General features: G+C 42.3%; 1 protein-coding gene across 1 annotated transcript in view; it reads left to right on the forward strand.

The window, feature by feature from the left end:
• PTBP2 (polypyrimidine tract binding protein 2) overlaps positions 1-24,226 on the forward strand; it is a 156,579-nt gene that overhangs the window by 93,281 nt on the left and 39,072 nt on the right. The window contains exons 6-9 of the mRNA XM_073593088.1: positions 14,293-14,457; positions 17,055-17,165; positions 18,367-18,562; positions 23,633-23,772. Coding sequence (XP_073449189.1) covers positions 14,293-14,457; positions 17,055-17,165; positions 18,367-18,562; positions 23,633-23,772 — 612 coding nt within the window. The remainder of the gene's footprint in view (positions 1-14,292; positions 14,458-17,054; positions 17,166-18,366; positions 18,563-23,632; positions 23,773-24,226) is intronic.

Here is a 24,226-nt window from a genome sequence, read left to right on the forward strand (position 1 = left end):
TCTGGGTTATTGCGAATAGTGGCTAATAGAGGCTCAAGGGACAGGACAAATAGGAGAGGGGACAGAGGCCACCCCTGCCTGGTGCCGTTTTCCATATTGAAAGGTTTTGAGAAAACCCCATTAACCCTAACTGTGGCCGTGGGGTTGCTGTAAAGGGCCTTAACCCACGAAATATACCTCGGGCCCACCCCCATTACTTCCAGCGTTTTCATCATGAACCCCCAGTCTACCCTGTCAAACGCTTTTTCCACGTCTACTGACAGGAATAGAACTGGGGGTCCCTCACGTTTACTTAATTCCAAAAGGAGCGCTGCTCGTACCCCGTTATCTCTGCTCTGTCTCCCGGGCACAAAGCCGGCCTGATCTGCATGTACAAGGGAGGTCATTTTATCCTTCAGTCTGCTCGCCAGAACTTTTGCATAGAGTTTAACGTCTGCATTCAGCAGTGAGATGGGTCTATAACTGGAGCAAAGCTTATCATTTTTTCCTTCTTTTAATATTAGGGTAATTGAAGCTGTTAACGCCTCTCTCCCCATTTCACAGTTAGTGCCCAACTCGTTCCAGAATTGGCAGAGTCTAGGAACTAGAATGTGTTTCAATTTATCCAGGTATAGCGTAGTGAAACCATCAGGGCCAGGGCTCTTGCCCTTTGGGGAAGTTTTCAGGGCTGCCAAAATTTCTTCCTCTCCTATCGGTCTATCGAGGGCCGTTCTCTCTTCCTCTGTGAGCTCCGCAACTCCCGCCCCCCTCAGAAATTCCTCGGCCATCTCCAAATGTGTTGAGTTACCTATTCTATTTTGCCCAATAGAGTAAAGCGCCTCATAAAACTTTTTGAACTCATTTGCTATACCTTTTACTAGTCCCTATTAACTCCCCTTTTTTATTCTGTATTTTTTCTATAAAATTCCTGTCTCTTTTCTTTCTTACTAATCTGGCCAGGTGTTTACTTGACTTGTTTGCCCACAGGTAATTATCCTTTGTTATCCTATTGAGAGTTCGCTTAGAATCCTGTTCCATAACGTCCCTTAGCTCCTCCCTTTTAACAACTAGTTGGTGGAAGACTTCCTGACTCTGTCCCCTCAGCTTTTTATGGGTCTGTTCCAATGAAAAAATTTCCTCCATCATCTTTTCCCTTTCTTCCTTTCTCTTTTTTTTAATTCCCGCTCCTATGGAAATAAGAACCCCTCTAGTATACGCCTTGTGCGCTTCCCATAGAATGGAAGAGGGGACCTCTCCTGTGTCATTTGCTTTGAAGTAAAAATCAACCTCTTCCTGTATCTTTTCCAATATTTTTGGATCCTTCAGCAAAAATTCATCCAACTTCCACGAGAAAGTCCTCTCAACCCTTTCAGGGAGCCTCATTCTCATCGTGACTGGTGAGTGGTCTGAGAGAGAGAGAGAGAATTTCTATTCTAGTTTCCTCTACCCCTTCCAGGAGACTATGGTCCACAAAAATATAATCTAATCTCGAATACGTCCCGTGCACAGGGGAGAAGAAGGTGTAATCTCTGTCCTTGGCATGTTGCAACCGCCATGCGTCAACCAGGCGGCAACTAAAAAGCCGCCGCCCTATTGCTCTAATTGAGGCCTTCCTTGTCCCCTGTGCCCGGGACGTACTATTGAGACCAGGGTCAAGGCAGAAGTTGAGATCCCCCGCCAACACCACCTCTCCCTCCCTAAACTTCGTCAACTTCGTCAGCACCTGTCCAAAGAATGCTATTGGGTTTTTGTTAGGACAATATATATTCGCTAAAGTAAATGTTTTGTTCCCAATATTGCCCTTCAGAAAAATATACCGGCCATCCGGATCCGACATTCTATCTATCAGGGAGAAGTTAGAAGTCCTCGATAGCCCTATTGCCACCCCCTTCGCTCTCCTAATAGGGGAGTCGCTGTAATACCATTGCGGCAGTCCTGGGGAGAAAAGCCTGATCCTGGACTCCAATACTAGGTGAGTCTCCTGTAGGAAAACTATGTCAGCGCCATAGTGTTGGAGTTCCTTCAGTATTTTGTGTCTTTTTAGTAGGTGAGTTAAGACCTTTTACATTATATGATAGGAACTTAAGATCAGGCGTTTCTCTGGGTCTATCCCTTTTTCACCTTCCCACTGCACTCCTAAGATCCACCCCACAGGAATGCCCTTCCCCGCCCCCCTCCCCCAACCTCAACCCCACACCCCCTCCTCCTCCCCCAACCTCAACCCCACACCCCCTCCTCCACCCCCCCGGCTGCAACCCAGCCCCAAGCCCGCCTGTAAGGGATGCTCCTAATCCCATACTGCGCGCTTCCATCCTAGGGGTGGTGCTCCAATGACGGCTCCTGGTACCCCCTCCGTAAAAAAAAAAAAAAGTGAAACGGAGGGAGGAGGGGAAGGCAAGAGACCAGCACCCCGACCGGAAGCCACCTCTCCCCCTGCCCCCCACCCACCAGCAGCAACCTCTTTATCTTTATTCACATGTTCAAATGTCCAAAGACCAGAGTAACAGCATCATATTAGATCCACGAATCACCTGATTGGAGGAGAGGAGTAACAAACAGAAAAAAAAAAAGAAACCTCCCCCCCCCCGTAATCCCCCCCCCCACCTCCCAGGTGAACAAAGTTCGCCAAACACTCTAACACAGCTTATGTGTTCATTGACTATCCCTTCTCTAGACTTCAGGCATCGGAATCCCCAAGCTAACGCAAAAGTCCTGCATCTCTTCTGGGAATCTCATCCTATAAGATCTCCCTTCTTTAACAACTATCAGGGATGTTGGAAACCCCCAGCTGTACTTCAGGTTGGCCCTCCGAAGTTGTTCTAACAGTGGTCTCATCTGTCTTCTCCGCGCCAAGGTTCCAGCTGAAATGTCCGCAAATATCTGTAAATTTTTATTTTCAAAACAAATTGGGGGTGCGCCCCTGAGATTCTTCCATATTTTTTCTTTATCCTCATAAGAGTGAAACTTCACGATTACATCTCTAGGATGTCTTGTTTTAAATTAGGGGGTTTCCTCACCCTATGGACCCGGTCTATCCTTAGCACCTCCTCCTCCCTTCTGCCTAGGATAGGATTGAATATTTTTCTCAACTTATCCCCTAGGTCCTCATTTAGTTGTTCCGGGATGGATCTGATACGCACATTTTGACGTCTACTCTGGTTCTCCTGCTCTTCTATTTTATATGCCATCATGCGATTTTCGATCTGCATCTTGCTGATTTGCTCTTTAAGGTCCGAAATCTCTTTTGCTTGTTTTACTGATACCTCTTCTGCTTCTTCCACTCTGTGCAGAAACTGGCCCATGTCTATATGAACATTCATGATTTCCGTTTTTATAACACTTTCCGTTCTATTCAAACCGAGCTCCATGTTTCTTTGCTCTTCCAGGGTGCAGCTCGCTACTGCTCCTTCCAGGTCTAGTTCCTTCTTGGTCCTATCCCCCTGTCCCCCCTTCTGTTTCTGCTGGTCTTTTTTCTTATCTTTTGTTCCTGCCTGTTTCATATCCAACCCAGGACTCTTTAGACTTGCTTCTTTCAGGTATTTTTGTATGGAGCTAGAATTGAGGCTCTCCCTTGGATTTTTAGGCTCTGTTGTTCTTTAGAACCGCCCTCTCATACTTCAGCTTACTGCCAGCTTTTAATTCCGACAAATCTTCCCTCTTGCGATTTCCAGGTCTTCTCCACCCGCCTCCGACCCTGTTACCACGCAATATTACACGCACCCTCCCACTGATGCGTCCACACTGCGTGTATATATTATAACACAAAAAAGTCCACGGAAAGTACCCTCCTTGCCCTCCTCGCCTTCTTACTGTCCTTATTGCCCTCCTTTATTCCGTTCCTCCTGTAAATGCTGGGGCTTTCCTGGATTGAGTGTATACTACCCGACTACTGGGGTCCCGCTTATTTCCTTTGTAGGTCCCCCACCGTATACCTCCTCAATGACAGGGAACAAGGCAAAGAGGCAGACTAAGCGTACTAAGTAATAAGGCTCAAAAAGATAATGACCAGCAATATAAAAGTTTCCCCAACAGTCCCGGAATAATATGGCCAAAGTTCACTGCTCTCTCGAGCTAGTTATAGATTCTATGCTCCAGACCACACTATTATTCCTTATGGATCTTCATATTTAAGAAGGGAGATTTTCATACCTTTGCTTCTGATTCCTGTCCCTCACCTGCAGTGCTGCATCACTTCTGTTACCTTGTTCTTTCTGCAACAGGACGGATCAGAGTTCTTGATGCTGGTGAAGGGAGGAAAAGTGGAACCCAGAAGGTCCGCAGTGCGTCCAGGCTGGCCCGGTGAAACCTTCTGGCTGCTCAATGTTCCGACATCCGCTCTGCTAACCACCACGTTCACTCCTGCTCTGGTTCCTAATGCTTGTCAGCTCTGGTCTGCTGATGTCTCAACTCTAACCTGGCCAATAATGCCGGCAGAGCGGGACGGTGTCTGTCTTGTGCTGCCGCCTGTGGCCCCGGGGGCACGGAAGGGGATGCCGCCTCACGGGAGGTCATGTATCCCAGTCAGGCTCTTTTCCTGGGACCGCTGCGGTCTCTCACCGCGCTCGCGTGTCTCTCCTGCCCGGAGCGGCTCGCCTCAGGCCCTCACATCGGCGCCGCCATCAGGCCCCTCCCCCTACACGGACGTCACGTCCTCATCGCCTCGACTGAAGACTACTCCACCCATAGCTCTTAAAGGGACATTTTTTATTTATTTTTTTACAAATGACAATTTTGTTTTTTTATTGCATTTTAGTGTAAATGTGAGGTCTGAGGTTTTTTTTGACCGCAAATCTCATTTTTAGGAGGTCCTGTAATGCTTTTTTTCTGTTACAAGGGATGCTTACATTCCTTGTAATAGGAATAAAAGTGACACAATTTTTTTTTTTTAAAGAACAGTGTAAAAATAAAAGGTAAAACAAGAGAAAAAAATTTTTAAACGCGCCCCGTCCCGCCGAGCTTGCGTGCAGAAGCGAACGCATACGTGAGTATCACCCGCATATGAAAACAGTGTTAAAACCACACGTGAGGTATCGCCGCAATCGGTAGAGCGAGAGCAATAATTCTAGCCTTAGACCTCCTCTGTAACTAAAAACATGCAACCTTTAGAATTTTTTTTAAAACGTCGCCTTTGGAGATTTTTAAGGGTAAAAGTTTGGCGCAATTTTGAAGCGTGACATGTTGGGTATCAATTTACTTGGCGTAACATCATCTTTCACAATATAAAAAAATTGGGCAAACTTTACTGTTGTCTTATTTTTTAATTCAAAAAAGTGTATTTTTTCCAAAAAAAAAAAAGTGCGCTTGTAAAACTGCTAATACGGTGTGATGAGGTATTACAACAACCGCCGTTTTATTCTCTAGGGTGTTAGAAAAAAATATATATATGTTTGAGGGTTCGAAGTAATTTTCTAGCAAAACTGTTTTTAACTTGTAAACAACAAATCTCAGAAAGAGGCTCGGTCCTTAAGTGGTTAAACTGGTACTATATTTAAGATAGCAGAATGTCTGAGTTTTCCAAGCTTCCCATTTACGATCAAACAGGTGCAGTTTGTCCTGTAGGGTATATAAAATCTTTTCCATCAACATACACCTTCAACCCTATCTAGTATTGAGGACAGGGGTACTGCTGGGGACTTCCAGTGTAGAGCAATAGCCCACAAGGTCGATACACAAATAGTGTGTAATCTTTCCTCCTTGTGAAGGACACCTAGAATAGGTGCTCCAATGAGACACATTGAGATTTAGAAATGAACCGGATATCGCCGAGGCTATAGAAGTAATTTTTTTCCATACCGGAGAGCGAATCCCACACTCCCAAAATACATGTTTGAAGGTACCCAGTAGGTACCCAAAAACAGAGTCCCGATGTTCCTGGAAAGATGGCTTGGAGTCTGGAAGGGGCATAATACCAACTGGTCAATACCATAAAGGCAGTGTCTCTGACTGCTAGGGATTTCGTACATTTACGTAGATTATCCAGCATTATATCCCAATCTTCCAGAGTAAACTGTGCATCACAGTCAATTTCCCACTTGTTCCTATAGTGAAGCTCACTAGAAAAATAAGAAGCTAATGCAACTTTATAGAGGTCTGAGATTAGGCCTTTACCTCTGGGAGAGTTATGGCAAAGCTGTTCAAAAGATGTAGGTTGGGAGGATGGGGAAAGGCTATAATGTGAGATATAAAAGTGCCTTATTTGCACATAGTGATAATGTTCCGGAAGCAGGATTTGCTTCTGTGAGAGTAAAAGATCAAAGTGGCAAATGCACCTCCTATTTGTCTAAGGTGACAAGGGAATCAGTCTGCCACCATGAGAATCTCTCTGGGGAGTCAAAAGCTGGGGTAAATGATGGTTCTCCTAGGAAGGATGAACCTTGAGGTGCAATTGAGATCTAAGTTTACGCTTATAGTGGTTTCAGAGGATTAAAGATTGAGTTACAATAGAATTAAGGGGGGATACTTTTACTGTTGGTTAGAGGGTGACCATAGAATATATGGGAGGCAATAAGGGCGGATGGAGTTGGTTTCCAATTTCACCCAAGGTACCTTTTTTGAGTTTGGGATATTCCATTGGGCAATCTGAAAAAAGCGGGCTGCTAGAAAGTATAACCATAGATTAGGTAATCCTAGGCCACCAGTAGACTGAGATTTATATAAAAATTGTCTAGAGAATCTTGGTCTTTTTGTCTTGCCAGATAAATCTATTAACATCTTTTTGTAGATTATCACTAAAGTGTTTTTGGGATAATGGTGCGAAGAGCTCCAAAAAGATATAAAAGTTTAGGTAACAGGTTCATTTTGACAGCCGTGACTCTCCCTAAGAATGAAATTCGATAGGAACTCCTGACTTTAACCAGTTGCCGACCACCTAACGCAGATATACTGTGGCAGAATGGCACGGGCAGGCCAAATCACGTACCACTCATTCATGGCCACCCCTTTGCGATCGCTCCCAACGAATGAGAATCTTCCTCTGCTGCTGTATAGTAAACAGTGGCAGAGGAAGTGATGCCATCTCTCCTCGGCTCAGTATTTTCCGTTCCGGCGCCGAGGAGAGAAGACATCTGAGTAAGTGCACAACACATACACTTACAGTAAAACACACCAGGCACACTTTACACTCCCCCGATCACCCCCTAATGGGGCCCCCCCCCGTCACAGTGACACAAATAGCAGTTTTTTTTTTTTTTCTGATTACTGCATTGGTGTCAGTTTGTGACAGTTAGAAGTGGTAGGGCAGTTAGTGGTAGCCCCCTTTAGGTCTAGGGTACCCCCCTAACCCCCCCTAATAAAGTTTTAACTCCTTGATCACCCCCCCCCCCGTCGCCAGTGTCACTAAGCGATCGTTTTTCTGATCGCTGTATTAGTGTCACTGGTGACGCTAGTTAGGGAGGTAAATATATAGGTTCGCTGTCAGCGTTTTATAGCGTCAGGGACCCCCATATACTACCTAATAAAGTTTTTAACCCCTTGTTTGCCCCTAGTTAACCCTTTCACCAGTGATAACGTATAACTGTTACGGGTAACGCTGGTTAGTTTATTTTTTATAGTGTCAGGGCACCCGCCGTTTGTTACCGAATAAAGGTTTAGCCCCCTAAACGCCCGACGCTGATATAAGTTAGGTTTTAGGGTCAGATAGGGTCTGCGTCGCCCCAGGCAGCGTCAGTTCAGTGCCAGTACCGCTAACGCCCACGCACGCACCATACACCTCCCTTAGTGGTATAGTATCTGAACGGATCAATATCTGATCCGATCAGATCTATACTAGCGTCCCCAGCAGTTTAGGGTTCCCAAAAACCCAGTGTTAGTGGGATCAGCCCAGATACCTGCTAGCACCTGCGTTTTGCCCCTCCGCCCAGCCCACCCAAGTGCAGTATCGATCGATCACTGTCACAAAACGCTAAACACATAACTGCAGCATTTGCAGAGTCAGGCCTGATCCCTGCGATCGCTAACAGTTTTTTTGGTAGCGTTTTGGTGAACTGGCAAGCACCAGCGGCCTAGTACACCCTGGTCGTAGTCAATCCAGCACTGCAGTAACACTTGGTGATGTGGCGAGTCCCATAAGTGCAGTTCAAGCTGGTGAGGTGGCAAGCACAAGTAGTGTCCCGCTGCCACCAAGAAGAAGACAAACACAGGCCCGTCGTGCCCATAGTTCCCTTCCTGCTGCATTCGCCATTCCTAATTGGGAACCCACCACTTCTGCAGCACCTGTACTTCCCCCATTCACATCCCCAACCAAATGCAGTCGGCTGCATGAGAGGCATTTTCTTTATGTCCTCCCGAGTACCCCTACCCAACGAACCCACCTCAAAAAAGTGTCTGCAGCAAGCGCGGATATAGATGTGACACCCGCTATTATTGTCCCTCCTGTCCTGACAATCCTGGTCTTTGCATTGGTGAATGTTTTGAACGCTACACTAGTTGAGAATTAGCATAGGGTACAGCATTGCACAGACTAGGCACACTTTCACAGGGTCTCCCAAGATGTTATTGCATTTTGAGAGACCCGAACCTGGAACCGGTTACAGTTATAAAAGTTACAGTTACAAAAAAAAACCCCACAAAATATATAACATAAAAAAACAAAAATAGTTGTCGTTTTATTGTTCTCTCTCTCTCTCTTTCTCTCTCCTCTATTGTTCTGCTCTTTTTTACTGTATTCTATTCTGCAATGTTTTATTGTTATTATGTTTTATCATGTTTGCTTTTCAGGTATGCAATTTTTTATACTTTATTGTTTACTGTGTTTTATTGTTAACCATTTTTTTGTCTTCGGGTACGCCATTCAGCTGCAGCGCGGATTTATTTATCTTGACAGCAACAGCGTTTGCTCCCACGATACATAAAGCCGTGACTCCAGCGCTGTCGGAGGTGATATATGCCGAAGCATGGGGGCAGCAGGGGCGGAGGAGCGATTTGCTCCTAACTTTTGGGGCGGATGCCCCCATGCTTCGGCATATATAAATGGTGCATGTATGCCCATCATTAGAAGTGGGTGGAAGAAGGGAGGTATTCTGATGGTGGACATACCCACCAATCAATTTTTTTTTCGTTCAGCCCACAGGCTGCATGAAAAAAAAAGATTACAATATATGCCCAAGGACCAGCAACGTACTGGTATGTTGCTGGACTTTGAGTGGTTATACTAGAATGATGCCTGCAGGTTTAGGCATCATCTTGGTATCATTCTTTTTCAGCCAGCGGTTGGCTTTCATGTAAAAGCAATCCCAGCAGCTAATTAGCCTCTAGGCTGCTTTTGCAAGCAGTGGGAGGGAATGTCCCCCCCTCCCCACAGTCTTCCATGTTTTTCTCTGGCTCTCCTGTCCCAACAGGGAACCTGAGAATGCAGCCGGTGATTCGGCCAGCTGACCATAGAGCTGATCAGAGACCAGAATGGCTCCAATCATCTCTATGGCCTAAGAAACTGGAAGCTATGAGCATTTCATGACTTAGATTTCGCCAGATGTAAACAGCGCCGTTGGGAAATTGGGAAAGCATTTATCACACTGATCTTGGTGTGGTCAGATGCTTTGAGGGCAGAGGAGAGATCTAGGGTCTAATAAACCCCATTTTTTTCAAAAAAAGTACCTGTCACTACCTATTGCTATAATAGGGGATATTTACATTCCCTGACATAACAATAAAAATGATAAAAAAAAAAAAAAAAATGAAAGGAACAATTTAAAAAATAAGATAAAACAGCAAAAAAAGAAAAAAAAAAGCACCCTTGCCCCCCCCGCCATCGCGCAAAGGCGAACGCAAGCGTTGGTCTGGCGTCAAATGACAGCAATTGCACCATGCATGTGAGGTATCACCGCGAAGGTCAGATCGAGGGCAGTAATTTTAGCTGTAGCCATCCTCTGTAAATCTAAAGTGGTAACCTGTAAAGGCTTTTAAAATGTATGTAGTTTGTCGCCACTGCACGTTTGTGTGCAATTTTAAAGCATGTCATGTTTGGTATCCATGTACTCAGCCTAAGATCGTCTTTTTTATTTCATCAAACATTTGGGCAATATAGTGTGTTTTAGTGCATTCAAATTTCAAAAAGTGTCTTTTTCCCCAAAAAATGCGTTTGAAAAATCGCTGCGCAAATACTGTGTGAAAATAAAAATGAAACACTCACCATTTTAATCTGTAGGGCCTTTGCTTTAAAAAAATATATAATGTTTGGGGGTTCAAAGTAATTTTCTTGCCAAAAAAAAATATTTTTTCATGTAAACAAATAGTGTCAGAAAGGGCTTTGTCTTCAAGTAGTTAGAAGAGTGGGTGATGTGTGACATAAGCTTCTAAATGTTGTGCATAAAATGCCAGGACAGTTCAAAACCCTGCCAAATTATCCCATTTTGGAAAGTAGACACCCCAAGCTATTTGCTGAGAGGCATGTCGAGTCCATGGAATATTTTATATTGTGACACAAGTTGTGGGAAATTTTTTTTTTTTTTTTTGCACAAAGTTGTCACTAAATGATATATTGCTCAAACATGCCATGGGAATATGTGAAATTACACCCCAAAATACATTCTGTTGCTTCTCCTGAGTACGGGGATACCACATGTGTGAGACTTTTTGGGAGCCTAGCCGCATACGGGACCCCTAAGGGTATAAATTTTTGATTTCACTCCTCACTGCCTATCACAGTTTCGGAGGCCATGGAATGCCCAGATGGCACAACCCCCCCCCCTAATTACCCCATTTTGGAAAGTAGACACCCCAAGCTATTTGCTGAGAGGTATGGTGAGCATTTTGCAGACCTCGCTTTTTGTCACAAAGTTTTGAAAATTGAAAAAAGAAAAAGAAAAATACATTTTTCTTTTCTTTCTTCATTTTCAAAAACAAATGAGAGCTGCAAAATACTCACCATGCCTCTCAGCAAATAGCTTGGGGTGTCTACTTTACAAAATGGGATAATTTGGGGGGTTTTGTGCCATCTTGGCATTTTATGGCCTCTGAAACTGTGATAGGTAGTGAGGAGTGAAATCAAAAATTTACGCCCTTAGAAATCCTGAAGGTGGTGATTGGTTTTCGGGGCCCTGTATGCAGCTAGGCTCCCAAAAAGTCCCACACATGTGGTATCCCCATACTCAGGAGAAGCAGCAGAATGTATTTTGGAGTGTAATTCCACATATGCCCATGGCATGTTTGAACAATATATAATTTAGTGACAACTTTGTGCAAAAAAAAAAAAAAAAAGTTTGTCATTTTCCCGCAACTTGTGGCAAAATATAAAATATTCCATGGACTCAACATGCCTCTCAGCAAATAGCTTGGGGTGTCTACTTTCCTAAATGGGGTCATTTGGGGGGGGGGGGGGGGTGAACTGTCCTGGCATTTTATGGCCTTTAAAACTGTGATAGGTAGTGAGGAGTGAAATCAAAAATTTACGCCCTTAGAAATCCTGAAGGCAGTGCTTGGTTTTGAGGGCCCTGTACGTGGCTAGGCTCCCAAAAAGTCCCACACATGTGGTATCCCCATACTCGGGAGAAGCAGCTGAATGTATTTTGGGGTGTAATTCCACATATGCCCATGGCCTGTGTGAGCAATATATCATTTAGTGACAACTTTTTGTAAATTTTTTTTTTTTTTTTATTATTATTCAATCACTTGGGACAAAAAAATATTCAATGGGCTCAACATGCCTCTCAGCAATTTCCTTGGGGTGTCTACTTTCCAAAATGGGGTAATTTGGGGGGGTTTTGTACTGCCCAGCCATTTTAGCACCTCAAGAAATGACATAGGCAGTCATAAACTAAAAGCTGTGTACATTACAGAAAATGTACCCTAGTTTGTAGACGCTATAACTTTTGCGCAAACCAATAAATATACGCTTATTGACATTTTTTTTTTTACCAAAGACATGTGGCTGAATACATTTTGGACTAAATGTATGACTAAAATTGAGTTTATTGGATTTTTTTTTTTATAACAAAAAGTAGAAAATATATTTTTTTTCAAAGTTTTCGGTCTTTTTCCGTTTATAGCGCAAAAAATAAAAACTGCAGAGGTGATCAAATACCATCAAAAGAAAGCTCTATTTGTGGGAACAAAAGGACGCAAATTTTGTTTGGGTACACCATTGCATGACCGCGCAATTAGCCGTTAAAGCGACGCAGTGCCAAATTGTAAAAAGTGCTCTGGTCAGGAAGGGGGTAAATCCTTCTGGGGCTAAAGTGGTTAAGTAAACTCTGGAGACAGGATACACATGGTGGATAGTTCGCAGCAAAAATAGAAGATACCTGTGGTGTGATGTATATGCCGAGATGAGGTATTTTGTCAACTGACCATTGGAAAGGAAAAGGGATCCTCAGAGTGCCTCACTGAGCAGCTGGTGTATTAATTGGGAAAGCTGTAGATTTTGTAATATTGACTGAAAGCCCAGCGATAGAGGCGAATTTAGATAATATAGAGAATAAATTGGGCAGGAATATTTGGGGATGGGTCAAGAAGAGCATAACATCATTTTGCATTCATGTAGGGTTTAAATTGAGAAGATTTAATAGGGTATCCAGTTATATCTGGGTGTTGTTTAATAGCTATTGCTAGGTGTTCTAGAGCTTAGGCGAATAATAAAGGGGACAAAGGACATCCCTGTTGGGTACCCCTGCCCAGTGTGAGGAAGTCCGAGTTTCAACCTGGTAATTTAATTCTAGTTTTCGGAAAGTGGTAGAGAACTTGTACACCCGTCAAAAACTCATCTTTAAAGCCCATACGTTGTAGCACCGAAAACAAGTAAGGCTAGAGTACGCTATCAAAAGCCTTGTTAATGTCAAGACTCAATAGTAGGACCTGTTTTGTATGGAGATTAGCATCTTGGAGAACATTCATATTTAGATGAATGTTGTCCCTGATAAATCTATTCGGAATGAATCCTGATTGATCAGGAGAGGTCAGGGTTTCTATAATAGCCAGCCTATCAGCCAAAGCGCGACTAAAAATTTTGAGATCATTGTTAATGACCAATATCAGCCTGTAGTTTTGTGGGAGTAAATGGTCTTTAAGAGGTTTTGGTATTAAGGACATATTGGCCAAGGTAATTTAATTCGGGAAATAATCATCGTTAAGAATTCTGTTAAACAAACACAGTGGTTAATCGTGGGGTTAAAATAGGGGCATAGTGTTTATAGCAACTAGCAGTAAACCCATCTGAGCCTGGGGCAACCGAACGCTTTAAGGATTTGATTACTAAAAGTATTTCTTCCTCTATAAAGGGCGCATTAAGAGATTCTAATTGAAAAGATGACATGGAAGTAAAAGGAAGGGAGGTTAGCCAATTGAGTGATGCCTGTGGGGGGGTGGGGATGGGCAAGTAAAGTTGAATAAAAGTTTTCAAAAATGTTAAGGACTTTGATCATTTGTCAGGGAGCAAACATACAAAATCAGCAGGGGATCAAATACTTTTTTCCTCTCATTGTACATGGTAATGCCATAGAAATATTTTTTTACTAATTTGGGCAAGTTTTTTTTTTTTTTTCTTATTTACAAAATCAAAGCCTAGTCTGTCATAAAAAATAAAGTATAATCCACCTGGATACACATAGTCGTTGCGATATGTACGCTTTTTAACTAACGCATGTCAGAGTGGCAAAATTGGGCTTGGGTGTTGTTTGTTTTGACCCTGGTGATGAAGGGATTAAACGAGCCCTCTAATAAAATTGTGAAAAATTGAAACATATTACTGTTATGTGGCGATCTATACAACTCAATTATTTGTGCTTCTTAAAACACACTGATATTACTCTTAAAAGTATAAAGGGATCTGTTGATATTCAGAATAAAAAATTACCTGATATTGTCCATACATGTAATTTCCTACATGTATATCGCATGCTACCTGTCAATTATTTAATGCTAACAGAATTGAAAAACATTGCTTTGTAGGGTAGTTTTTGTTTTGAGGCTTCTGCCCTTTGGAGCTGTTATAGAAAGTGGCACAAAAGTGGAGCTGTCACTCATAACAACCAGGTTGTGCTGTGAAAGTGAAACAGGCAATTTTCTGAACAGAATGACTTGGGTTTTTCTCTGGTTTTCATGAATCAGCCAATTTTAAGGTCACAGTGCAACAAACAGGACAGCTGTCAACTGAAATGCTGTGGATGCCGGAAGGAAGCGAAGTGTGAAAACCTACAGTGATTGTTCTTTAGCCCTGACTGTTTTCTGCATAGTTAGTTTAATTTGAAGCATTCGAGAATTTTAACATTTTCTGTGTGACAGAGCTTATAGTAGTTCATCTTTATTTCTATACGCATGCAGTACGTTTTTCTCTCCGCCACTACTGTTTTGGAAGTTCTGTGAGTGTTTTTGTTTTTGTTTTAGCGTGCTCAAGCAGTGCTTCAGGCTGTATCTGCAGTTCAGACTACAAATTCTGCTGTGGGTACTACTGCAGGAAGTGAGACCACCGTTTCCTCAGCACAGAGTCCTGTCCTAAGAATAATTATTGACAACATGTACTACCCTGTCACCCTTGACGTCCTTCATCAGGTAGGTGAAAGTGAATCCTAACGGGCCAGTAAAGCTAAAGTAGTAAACAACTTGTATAGAGTGTGCTAATAACCTTTACAGAAGACAATAAGTAAAGTCACTAGCGCTTAGGATTGCTATAGGAGGTTTGTTAATAAAGACTGTGTAGCAGCTAAACAAAAAACACAGGCTGCTAACAGCCTGTAGTGAAATTGCAGAGACAATAAAATATTACTATATTAACAAAGCACATATACAGTACATAAGTCTTTTAGAAATGTGTAGGTTTATTTAGGGTTAACTGACACACAAACATCATAAACTTGGTCTTGTAGCTGAAGGGTTAACTTGAGTTAAGTGCAGTGGAAAGACTGGATTGGCTCCTTCCCGATGGGGCTCCAGTCTTTCCACTGAACCCACTAAGTTAATCCTTCAACTACCAGACCAAGTTTATGATGCTTGTGTATCCGTTAATTCTTCAACTACCAGACCAAGTTTATGATGCTTGTGTATCCGTTAATCCTAACTTCACCTGGGCGTTTCTAAAAGACATGCAGTATCTCACAAAAGTGAGTACACCCCTCATATTTTTGTAAATATTTTATTATATCTTTTCAAGTGACAACACTGAAGAAATGACACTTTGCTACAATGTAAAGTAGTGAGTGTACAGCTTGTATAACAGTATCATTTTGCTGTCCCCTCAAAATAACTCAACACACAGCCAGTAATGACTAAACCGCTGGCAACAAAAGTGAGTACACTCCTAAGTGAAAATCTCTAAATTGGGCCCAAAGTGCCAATATTTTGTGTGCATGGCCACCATTATTTTCCAGCACTACCTTGACCCTCTTGGGCATGGAGTTCACCAGAGCTTCACAGGTTGCCACTGGAGTCCTCTTCCACTCCAGTCCTCTTCCATGAAAACATCACGGAGCTGGTGGATGTTAGAGACCTTGCGCTCCACCACCTTCCGTTTGAGGATGCCCCACAGATGCTCAATAGGCTTTAAGTCACAAGACATGTTTGGCCAGTCCATCACCCTTACCCTCAGCTTCTTTAGCAAGGCAGTGGTTGTCTTGGAGGTGTGTTTGGGATCATCGTCATGTTGGAATACTGCCCTGTGGCCCAGTCTCCGAAGGTAGGGGATCATGCTCTGTTTCAGTATGTCACAGTACATGTTGGCATTCATGGCTCCCTTATGAACTGTAGCTCCCCAGTGCCGGCAGCACTCATGCAACTCCAGACCATGACACTCCCACCACCATGTTTGACTGTAGGCAAGACACACTTGTCTTTGTACTCCTCACCTGGTTGTCTCCACACACGCTTGACACCATTGTAACCAAATAAGTTTATCTTGGTCTCATCAGACCACAGGACATGGTTCCAGTAATCCATGTACTTAGTCTGCCTGTCTTCAGCAAACTGTTTGCAGGCTTTCTTGTGCATCATCTTTAGAAGAGGCTTCCTTCTGGGACAACAGCCATGCAGACCAATTTGAAGCAGTGTGCTGCATATGGTCTGAGCACTGACAAACTGATCCCCCCCACCCCTTCAACCTCTGCAGCAATGCTGGCAGCACTCATACGTCTATTTCCCATAGACAACCTCTGACGTGCACTCAACTTCTTTGGTCGACCATGACAAGGCCTGTTCTAAGTGGAACCTGTCCTGTTAAACCACTGTATGGTCTTGGCCACCATGCTGCAGCTCAGTTTCAGGGTCTTGGCAATCTTATAGTCTAGGCCATCTTTATGTAGAGCAACAGTTCCTTTTTCAGATCCTCAGAGAGTTATTTGCCATGAGGTGCCATGTTTAACCTCCAGTGACCAGTATGAGGGAGTGAGAGCGATAACACCAAATTTAACACACATGCTCCTCATTCACACCTGAGACCTTGTAACGCTGAGTCACATGACACCGGGGAGGGAAAATGGCTAATTGGGCCTAATTTGGACATTTTCACTTAGGGGTGTACTCACTTTTGTTGCCAGCGGTTTAGACATTAATGGCTGTGTTGAGTTATTTTTAGCGAACAGCAAATTTACACTGTTATACAAGCTGTACACTCACTACTTTACATTGTAGCAAAGTGTGATTTCTTCAGTGCTGTCACATGAAAAGGTATAATAAAATATTTACAAAAATGTGAGGGGATGTACTCACTTTTCTGAGATACTGTATGTGTATGCACTTTGCTATTGTAGTAATAGTTTATTGTCTCAGTAATTACATTCACAGTCTTTAGTTAACACTTCAGAGCCTTTAGGTAATTTGAAACTTCTGTAAGGCTACTTTCACACGAGGCGCTATAACGCTTTAGCACCTGTAAAGCGCCTCTCCTGAAAGCCCGAAAACTCCTAACACGCCCCTGCCCATTGAAATCAATGGGCAGCACCAGCAAAGCGCCGCTAGGTGGGGTTTAAAGCTCCGCTAAAAATAGCATTGCTTTACCGCCGATGCCCGCCTCAGTGTAAAAGTGCCCCAAGTTTATTTTTTTGTGTAGGTGAAAGTGGTTCCAAGTCATAGTATAAGCTGCATGGAATTTAACTTTTTTATTTTTGTGGTTTATTAAAAAAAAAAAACAATTTGATGCTCTTGTTTTTGACTCACAGATATTTTCAAAGTTTGGTACTGTTTTGAAGATAATCACTTTTACGAAAAACAATCAGTTTCAAGCCCTCCTACAATACGGAGACCCAGCTAATGCACAACAAGCAAAACTGGTAAGACATTTGCAGCAAAATATTTAAAGTGAACCCAACCTGGTTTAAGCACTTTAGCTCCAGAAGACTTATCCCCCTCCATGACCAGGCCATTTTTTGCGATACAGCACTGCGTTGCCCACGCACACACACAGGTTTCTGTGGTCTCTTTATGTATTTGATCACCCCTGCATTTTTTTTTGTTCCTAGCCTGTGTTTGTGTACTGTGAGGGAGGTGTTTTTACGAAGGGAAGACCTGGATCATTGTCCCTGCTTTGCAGGAATACAGGGTCCATGCCTTCCTTACTGTCAGAATGGCAATCTGCCTTGTTTACATAGGCAGACTGCCATTCTGTCTCTCTAATGATGATCAGCAGGTGCCGGCAGACATAGAGTCCGTGATACCCGCTGATTGTCTCCCACTATACATAATCACAGCGGGAGCGAGCCTCTGGCAGCGCGCATTCGTGCCCACTACTTGGAAGTGCGCAATCATGTGTATGTGTACCTGTTCCGGCGCACAGTGGCCGTCCTGTAACAGTAAAACTGCTATAGGGTGGCCGTGAAGTGGTTATAGAATGCTTAAGGAGAAAACCTGTGCCATTCTTTAAATGGAACAAAGACTTGGGGCGGGGGGGGGGGGGGGGGGCGCACACCCTAACTATGAATCACATTAAAGATGGTGCTGTTATAAGACCATACAAACAGAACAAAAGATTATAGCGCACACATAGAAAATTGTCATTTAAATCCTACAAGGCTATTTAAAGCACCTGAACATAATAAGCAAATATGGGGATTTGGTCACACCATATGGCCATACAGTGCTTAAACCCACTACTGTGTCAAAGTACCCCAATCTCAGTGGGTCCTACACTAATCATAGACTGAAAGATCCCACTTCTTTAAATTGGTGCCTGTGGAGCCCGAAGTCAATCACAACCAGTGGGGAGGGGTCGAGTCACGCTCTTTGTCTTATGGACAGAAGTGACCCTATAGCAAGCCGCAGGGGGGAGGGGACAGGAGCGTCGGAGGGGAACCCAAGAAAAGGAGTATCCAGGGCTGCTCTGTGCAAAACCATTGCACAGAGCAGGTAAGTATGCCATGTTTGTTATTTAAAAAAAAAAAAAAAGTGGGCCTTTACAATCACTTTAAGGTTTGTGCATAAAGTTTTTGTTTCTTGATTTTGCTGTTCATATATATTTTTTTCCTATTTATTTAGGCACTAGATGGGCAAAATATCTACAATGCCTGCTGCACCCTTCGGATTGACTTTTCAAAACTGGTAAACCTAAACGTAAAATATAATAATGACAAAAGTCGGGACTATACTCGTCCAGACCTGCCATCAGGAGATGGGCAACCTGCATTAGACCCAGCTATTGCTGCAGCATTCGCAAAGGAAACCTCACTTCTAGGTATACATGATCCTATTTCCAGTATCCCACAGCAGCTCTGATTCAAATATGGTTTCTTTTAATAAGCAGGTGCTTATGAGTTCCATATTCCCACAGAATGTGCTTTTCTGTTTAAGGCATTGCTGGAGCTCTGTCTGAGGCTCCTGCAGTGTTCTCCTAATATGGTGGTGGTGATAGCTGCTTACATAAATAATGAGAAGGATGTGAGTGACTCAGTGCATCTGGGAATACTCACATCTGATTACCTTGTGACAGTAAAGTTTAAACAGTGGCTCGTATACACTAATTTCTCTAAATTGTTTACCTTGTTGTAACTTTGGCTGTACTCACAGCAGTTTTCTAGCACCAAGGCAATGTAACATCTCTGTCATATAAATATAATAATATAAACAGTTTTTGCCTGCCTTGATCCTATCCTTTTATTTTTCAGTAGATAACAGGTTAAAAGTGTATGAAATAATTTTACGGGATGATCTAGTACTTGCTATTACACCTGCGTTTTAGACCCCTATCCTATCCTAGAAGGTCTCAATATGTTACCCCTCAATGCAGCCAGATCAAAAGCACTGTTTCAGGCCCAGAAGTTGATATTTATTCACTTGAAAACCCCTAAACCTCCTCCCTCCTTAAGTAACCATATGCATATCAGGATGTAGAAGCTTATATATCTGCTGAAGCAATATTTAACAGCCTTTGGGTTGATTGTTTGAACCAGGGATATAACCATTTTTTTTCCTAATCAAGTTAATATTAAAAAAAAAAGTGTTTGAGTTTGCTGTGTGTATAACCAGAAATTCACTTTTTGTTATCTCGGCATTTTCATAATTTATGTGGGGAATTAATCAAAACTGGAACTAGAATTTGGAACACTTGTGCATGACAGCCAATCAGCTTCTAACTTTCATTTCCAAAGCTTAACTGAACACGAACACAGTGAAGAGAGAAGCGAATTGGTTGCCATGCACAGCTGCTCCAGTTTTGATAAATGAGAGCTGAATGGGGGAATTGACACACCCTACTTCACACAGCACTCAGGAACAGAGCTGAGGCTTTCATTTAGCTGGAGGTCCCTCCCCGTCACCTTTTTTCTCTTGATGTCAGGAAAACTTGTCAGAAGTGATTCTTTCTGATAGCAGAGGAACAAAGCAGCAGACAGAAATGACTATTATAGAGGGATATGCTTTGTTCATATTTTATGTCTGAGGTTTACAACCACTTTTAAGTATGGTGTTTTCTTTAAGATTTGTCATGGCAGCTTTCATTTTTTTTTCTTTTTTTATTTATCCATTATTTTTTCAAACGTGTATATATACAGTTGTGCTCATAAGTTTACATACCCTGGCAGAATTTGATTTCTTGGCCATTTTCAGAGAATATGAATAACGCCACAAAACTTTTCTTTCACTCATGGTTAGTGTTTGGCTGAAGCCATTTATTATCAATCATGTAACTGTGTTCTCTTTTTAAATCATAATGGCAACAGAAACTACCCAAATGACCCTGATAAAAAGTTTACATACCCTGGTGATTTTGGCCTGATAACATGCACACAAATTGACACAAAGTAGGTTTGAATGGCTATTAAAGGTAACCATCCTCATCTGTGATCTGTTTGCTTGTAATTAGTGTGTGTGTATAAAAGGTCAATGAGTTTCTGAACTCCTGACAGATCCTTGAATTTTTCATTCAGTGCTGCACTGACGTTTCTGGATTCTGAGTCATGGGGAAAGCAAAAGAATTGTCAAACTGCCAGGGTATGTAAACTTATGAGCACAACTGTATAGATAGATCTATCTATCTTGTGATCTTTCTGTATATTATATATGAGACCACATTCATTTGAGTTAAATGCCATCAGAATGTTGGTGCAGACACTCAGTGGTGCTTGCTCATATGTCCAGTTACCTTTTAGAGCACCCTGCAAATCTTCTAAGAATTTGGTGCTTGGCTCTCACAATAGGGCAGGGAGGCCAACATTCATATTGTTGTACCTCGGGGTACAGAAGAGTCCACATGGAAATTGATGTCTATAAGACACCCTAGAGGTTAACTCTGATGTGCTAAAACCACTGGAGATCCAAATAGGCATTGAGCTAGACTGTATATAGCAGGCACAATTAGATGCCTATTTGATTGCCTTTCTGCTGGAGCACCCCCAAATACTGGGGCTCTCTGATATTCAGACAGTTTTATAGTTTGGGTACTTTCTGCCCATTCCTGCACCTAACTACTGGTTTGTGAGGTTGGCTCATTGGTGATGAGCACATGCTGAGGTGCAGGAGACAGTGGTCAAAACTAGTGACCACAGGAGCTGGTTTTTAAGTTTATATACAGTGGTGTTCTGGTATTTGAAGGCTGTGAGTTGTTTTAGAAGAAAAGCATTCCAGGATGGAGACAACTAGGAGTTCTCACTTGTAAAGACTAAGCTAGTATTTTTTTTTTTTTTAGCTTGGTTATAGGTTCACTTTAAGGAGATGAGGGAACAATACACACTTTTATTTGTAAGAGAGCAAAAAAGAAATGACATGCAGTGATTGTTGCCTATTTACACCTTTCGCATATTGCTGCTTTTTTTTTTTTTTTTTTTTCTTTTTTCTTGTCCTAATGGTTTTCAATTGTAATAAATAGAAACACAATAAACATGTCTCATTTCCTTAACATAGGACTGTGCACATTGAGGTGTATTGACACACATTTTAACTTGCATTATAACATTCTGTTGCGCTAATAATAGCGCCTGCAAACCGACCTGAAAGTGCCGCTGCTTTGTCTCCAATGTGAAAGCCCTGAGGGCTTTCACACTGGAGCAGTGCGCTAGCAGGACGGAAAAAAAAAGTCCTGCTAGCAGCATCTTCGGTGCAGTGAGGGAGCAGAGTATATACCGCTCCTTCAGCGTTCCTGCCTATTGAAATCAATGGGACAGCGCGGCTATACCGCCGACAAAGCGCCTCTGCAGATTGCGGTGGTTTTTAACCCTTTCTCTGCCGCTAGCGGGGGTAAAACCGCCCCACTAGCGGCCAAATACCGATGGTAAAGCTCTGCTTACAATAGCGGCACTTTACCGCCGACCCCGCCCCAGTGTGAAAGGGCCCTAACATAGAAAGTGGGAGCTATTTTGTAGCTTATAGTATTTTCATTGGTGAATTTGCTGACATTTTTGGAGTGACCTCTTTGCTCGACTAGTCTGTATGCAGCTGCTAGTGTTATGTTTGCAATGGAAGTAAAACATTCTGATAATAAAAGATCCTATTCCTTTCTTTGTCTTTTATTGTCTAGAAGACATATGTGGTATTTAGCTTTGCTCTTAAGAGCAGATTTAGCCTAGGTTCACACTGATGCGATGCGGGAACCATCGTGATTACAGCGCTGCTTCCTGCATTGCATCTCTCCTGCAAGCAGTTCACACTGCCTTCTGCGAACCGCTGTGGGTGTCATGACATTGTTAATGAAACCCCCAGATCAGTTCACAGATCGCAGTGCGAACTGTGAATTCGCACAGGAATCGTATCGCATAGGTGAGAACACTCATGCGATCCGATTTTAGTGTGGAGGGAAAAAAGTCCCTCTACTTTCTTTCCTGCGAATCTAATTCAAGTTCAGCCATACAACTGTATAGCTGAACTCTCACATCTCAGACCTCTCATGTGATCGACACCTGCAGTGCGGGTGCGAATCGCATGCGATGTCTGTGATTGCAGCAGTGTGAACCTGGGCTAAAGCTCTGTTCAAACTTCAATTGCAGTCCTTGTAATATTGAATGCAATCTGGAAGCAGTTTGTAGAGTTGATGCTCTTTCTAAATGAAAGGGGATGTGATTTGGGGAACAAAACTGAAATAAACATTCACAATGTTTTGATAAAGGTAAATTGGGTTACTATAGGGCCTATGTTGACAGGCTTTGAGTTTGCATTGATTACATCAGTTTACTATAAGTTTGAAACGCTTATGAGATTAATCAGAATTCATATAGGTGTCTTTGACTTGCCGTTGACCTCCTTCTGACCTGCAATTGACCTGCTTCAAGGTGGTTTTGCATCCCCATAAATAATGTTCTTTAGGGTTGGAGATAGCGCTAGGCTGACTCAATCAGTCATAGGTTAATGGGTAGGTGATGATTATGATGGGGGGGTTGGAAAAGTTCTCTTCCGATGATTAGCTACAAGTGATCAAGCCAATGCTTTTCAGGGGAACAAAGACTCCCCCTTTCTCAGGGCTGTTCCTACATGCTAATAATAAATGGAAGGATCCCAAACAGCTGTGACTTTAACAGGAAGGATAGGGGAGTCTTTGTTCCTCTGAAACATGTCAATAACTGATTAGAAATTCACCTTCCAACTTGCATTGACTGCATATCAGGTGCTCATTTTCACCTACATTTACATAGCGTAGCTATACATGGAAATGCAAATCCTATTTTGAATCTAAAAAAATCTGATTGACACGGGCCCTAACTTGTGACCCTGTTGATTTTTCCTTGTGATTATTTTGGAGTTCATGCAAAAAATAAAAAAACATTTGAGCATTCACTCAGGTTGTGTCAGAACACCTGGATGAAAATAATCTATAATCTATATGCGTTCATCTTTTATAAACACTTTCTTTTGCATCAAGTTTCTAAGTATAGTATATAGATTGGGGTAGTCATATTTGCTTATTTCATGCTTTGGCTTTGTTTGCTCCTTTGCCTAGTGCTACAGATTACTGTTCCTTCTCACAATTTAGCTGACTCATTGAAAACCTTGCACTCCCTTTGTGGCCATTTTATCTCAATAGTTGTTAAGCCATTGTAGTAGCTAATCTAAGTAGCTAATTTACAATCTCTACATATAATACAATAACACATTTTGAAAGGATTTGTGATATTAAATCTCATCAAAAATTTAAGGTAAACCCCTTTAAAACTTGAAATATGTGCTCACTTAAAATGCACTATATCTTTCCTTTAAAAATGGCATTGTACGAAGAAAGAAGTTGTTGCTCTGACCATAAACTGTTCTTTCATCAGACACTGTTATAGGTGAGGTTCACTATGTTTTTTCCCTTAATGTATTTTTGTGTTTCCTTTTGCAGCTGTTCCTGGTGCATTAAGTCCATTGGGGATACCAAATGCTGCAGCTGCTGCGGCTGCTGCTGCTGCAAGCCGTGTTGGTATCCACGGTGTTTCAACGAGTGCAAATACTGTTCTTCTTGTTAGCAATCTGAATGAAGAGGTCAGTGGAGCAAATCTGTTTTAAAACAAATACATGACTCAAACACTTCAGTTTATCCTCATATCTTCCTTTTTTTTTCTTTTTGTTTTATTTTCAACACATCTTTTCAAATTTCTTTTTAAATCATTAAACCATGCTAATCTGGTAACCATGGAATGTGTGGGGAGAAAATGAAAACTGATTACTTAACTAGCGTGGTTCTCCTAAATGAAATCTGGTTGGTCAGATCACCCTTAAATGTTTTGCAGATGGTGGTTATTGCAGATTATATATAGATAGAGAAATGTATATCTATATCTGAGGAGGCCGAGCGGTGTAGGTGAACATTTTAAAAAGTGGCAATGAGGGAAATAATGACTTTTCGGGATTATGCATTGTAACAGCCACTGGAATAATGCCGCTAAGAAGAATTAAAAAAAAAAAAAAAAAAAAAAAAAAATTTCCAGCACAGCTC

The sequence above is a fragment of the Aquarana catesbeiana genome, linkage group LG07, assembly GCF_042186555.1.
Source record: "Aquarana catesbeiana isolate 2022-GZ linkage group LG07, ASM4218655v1, whole genome shotgun sequence".
NCBI lineage: Eukaryota > Metazoa > Chordata > Amphibia > Anura > Ranidae > Aquarana > Aquarana catesbeiana.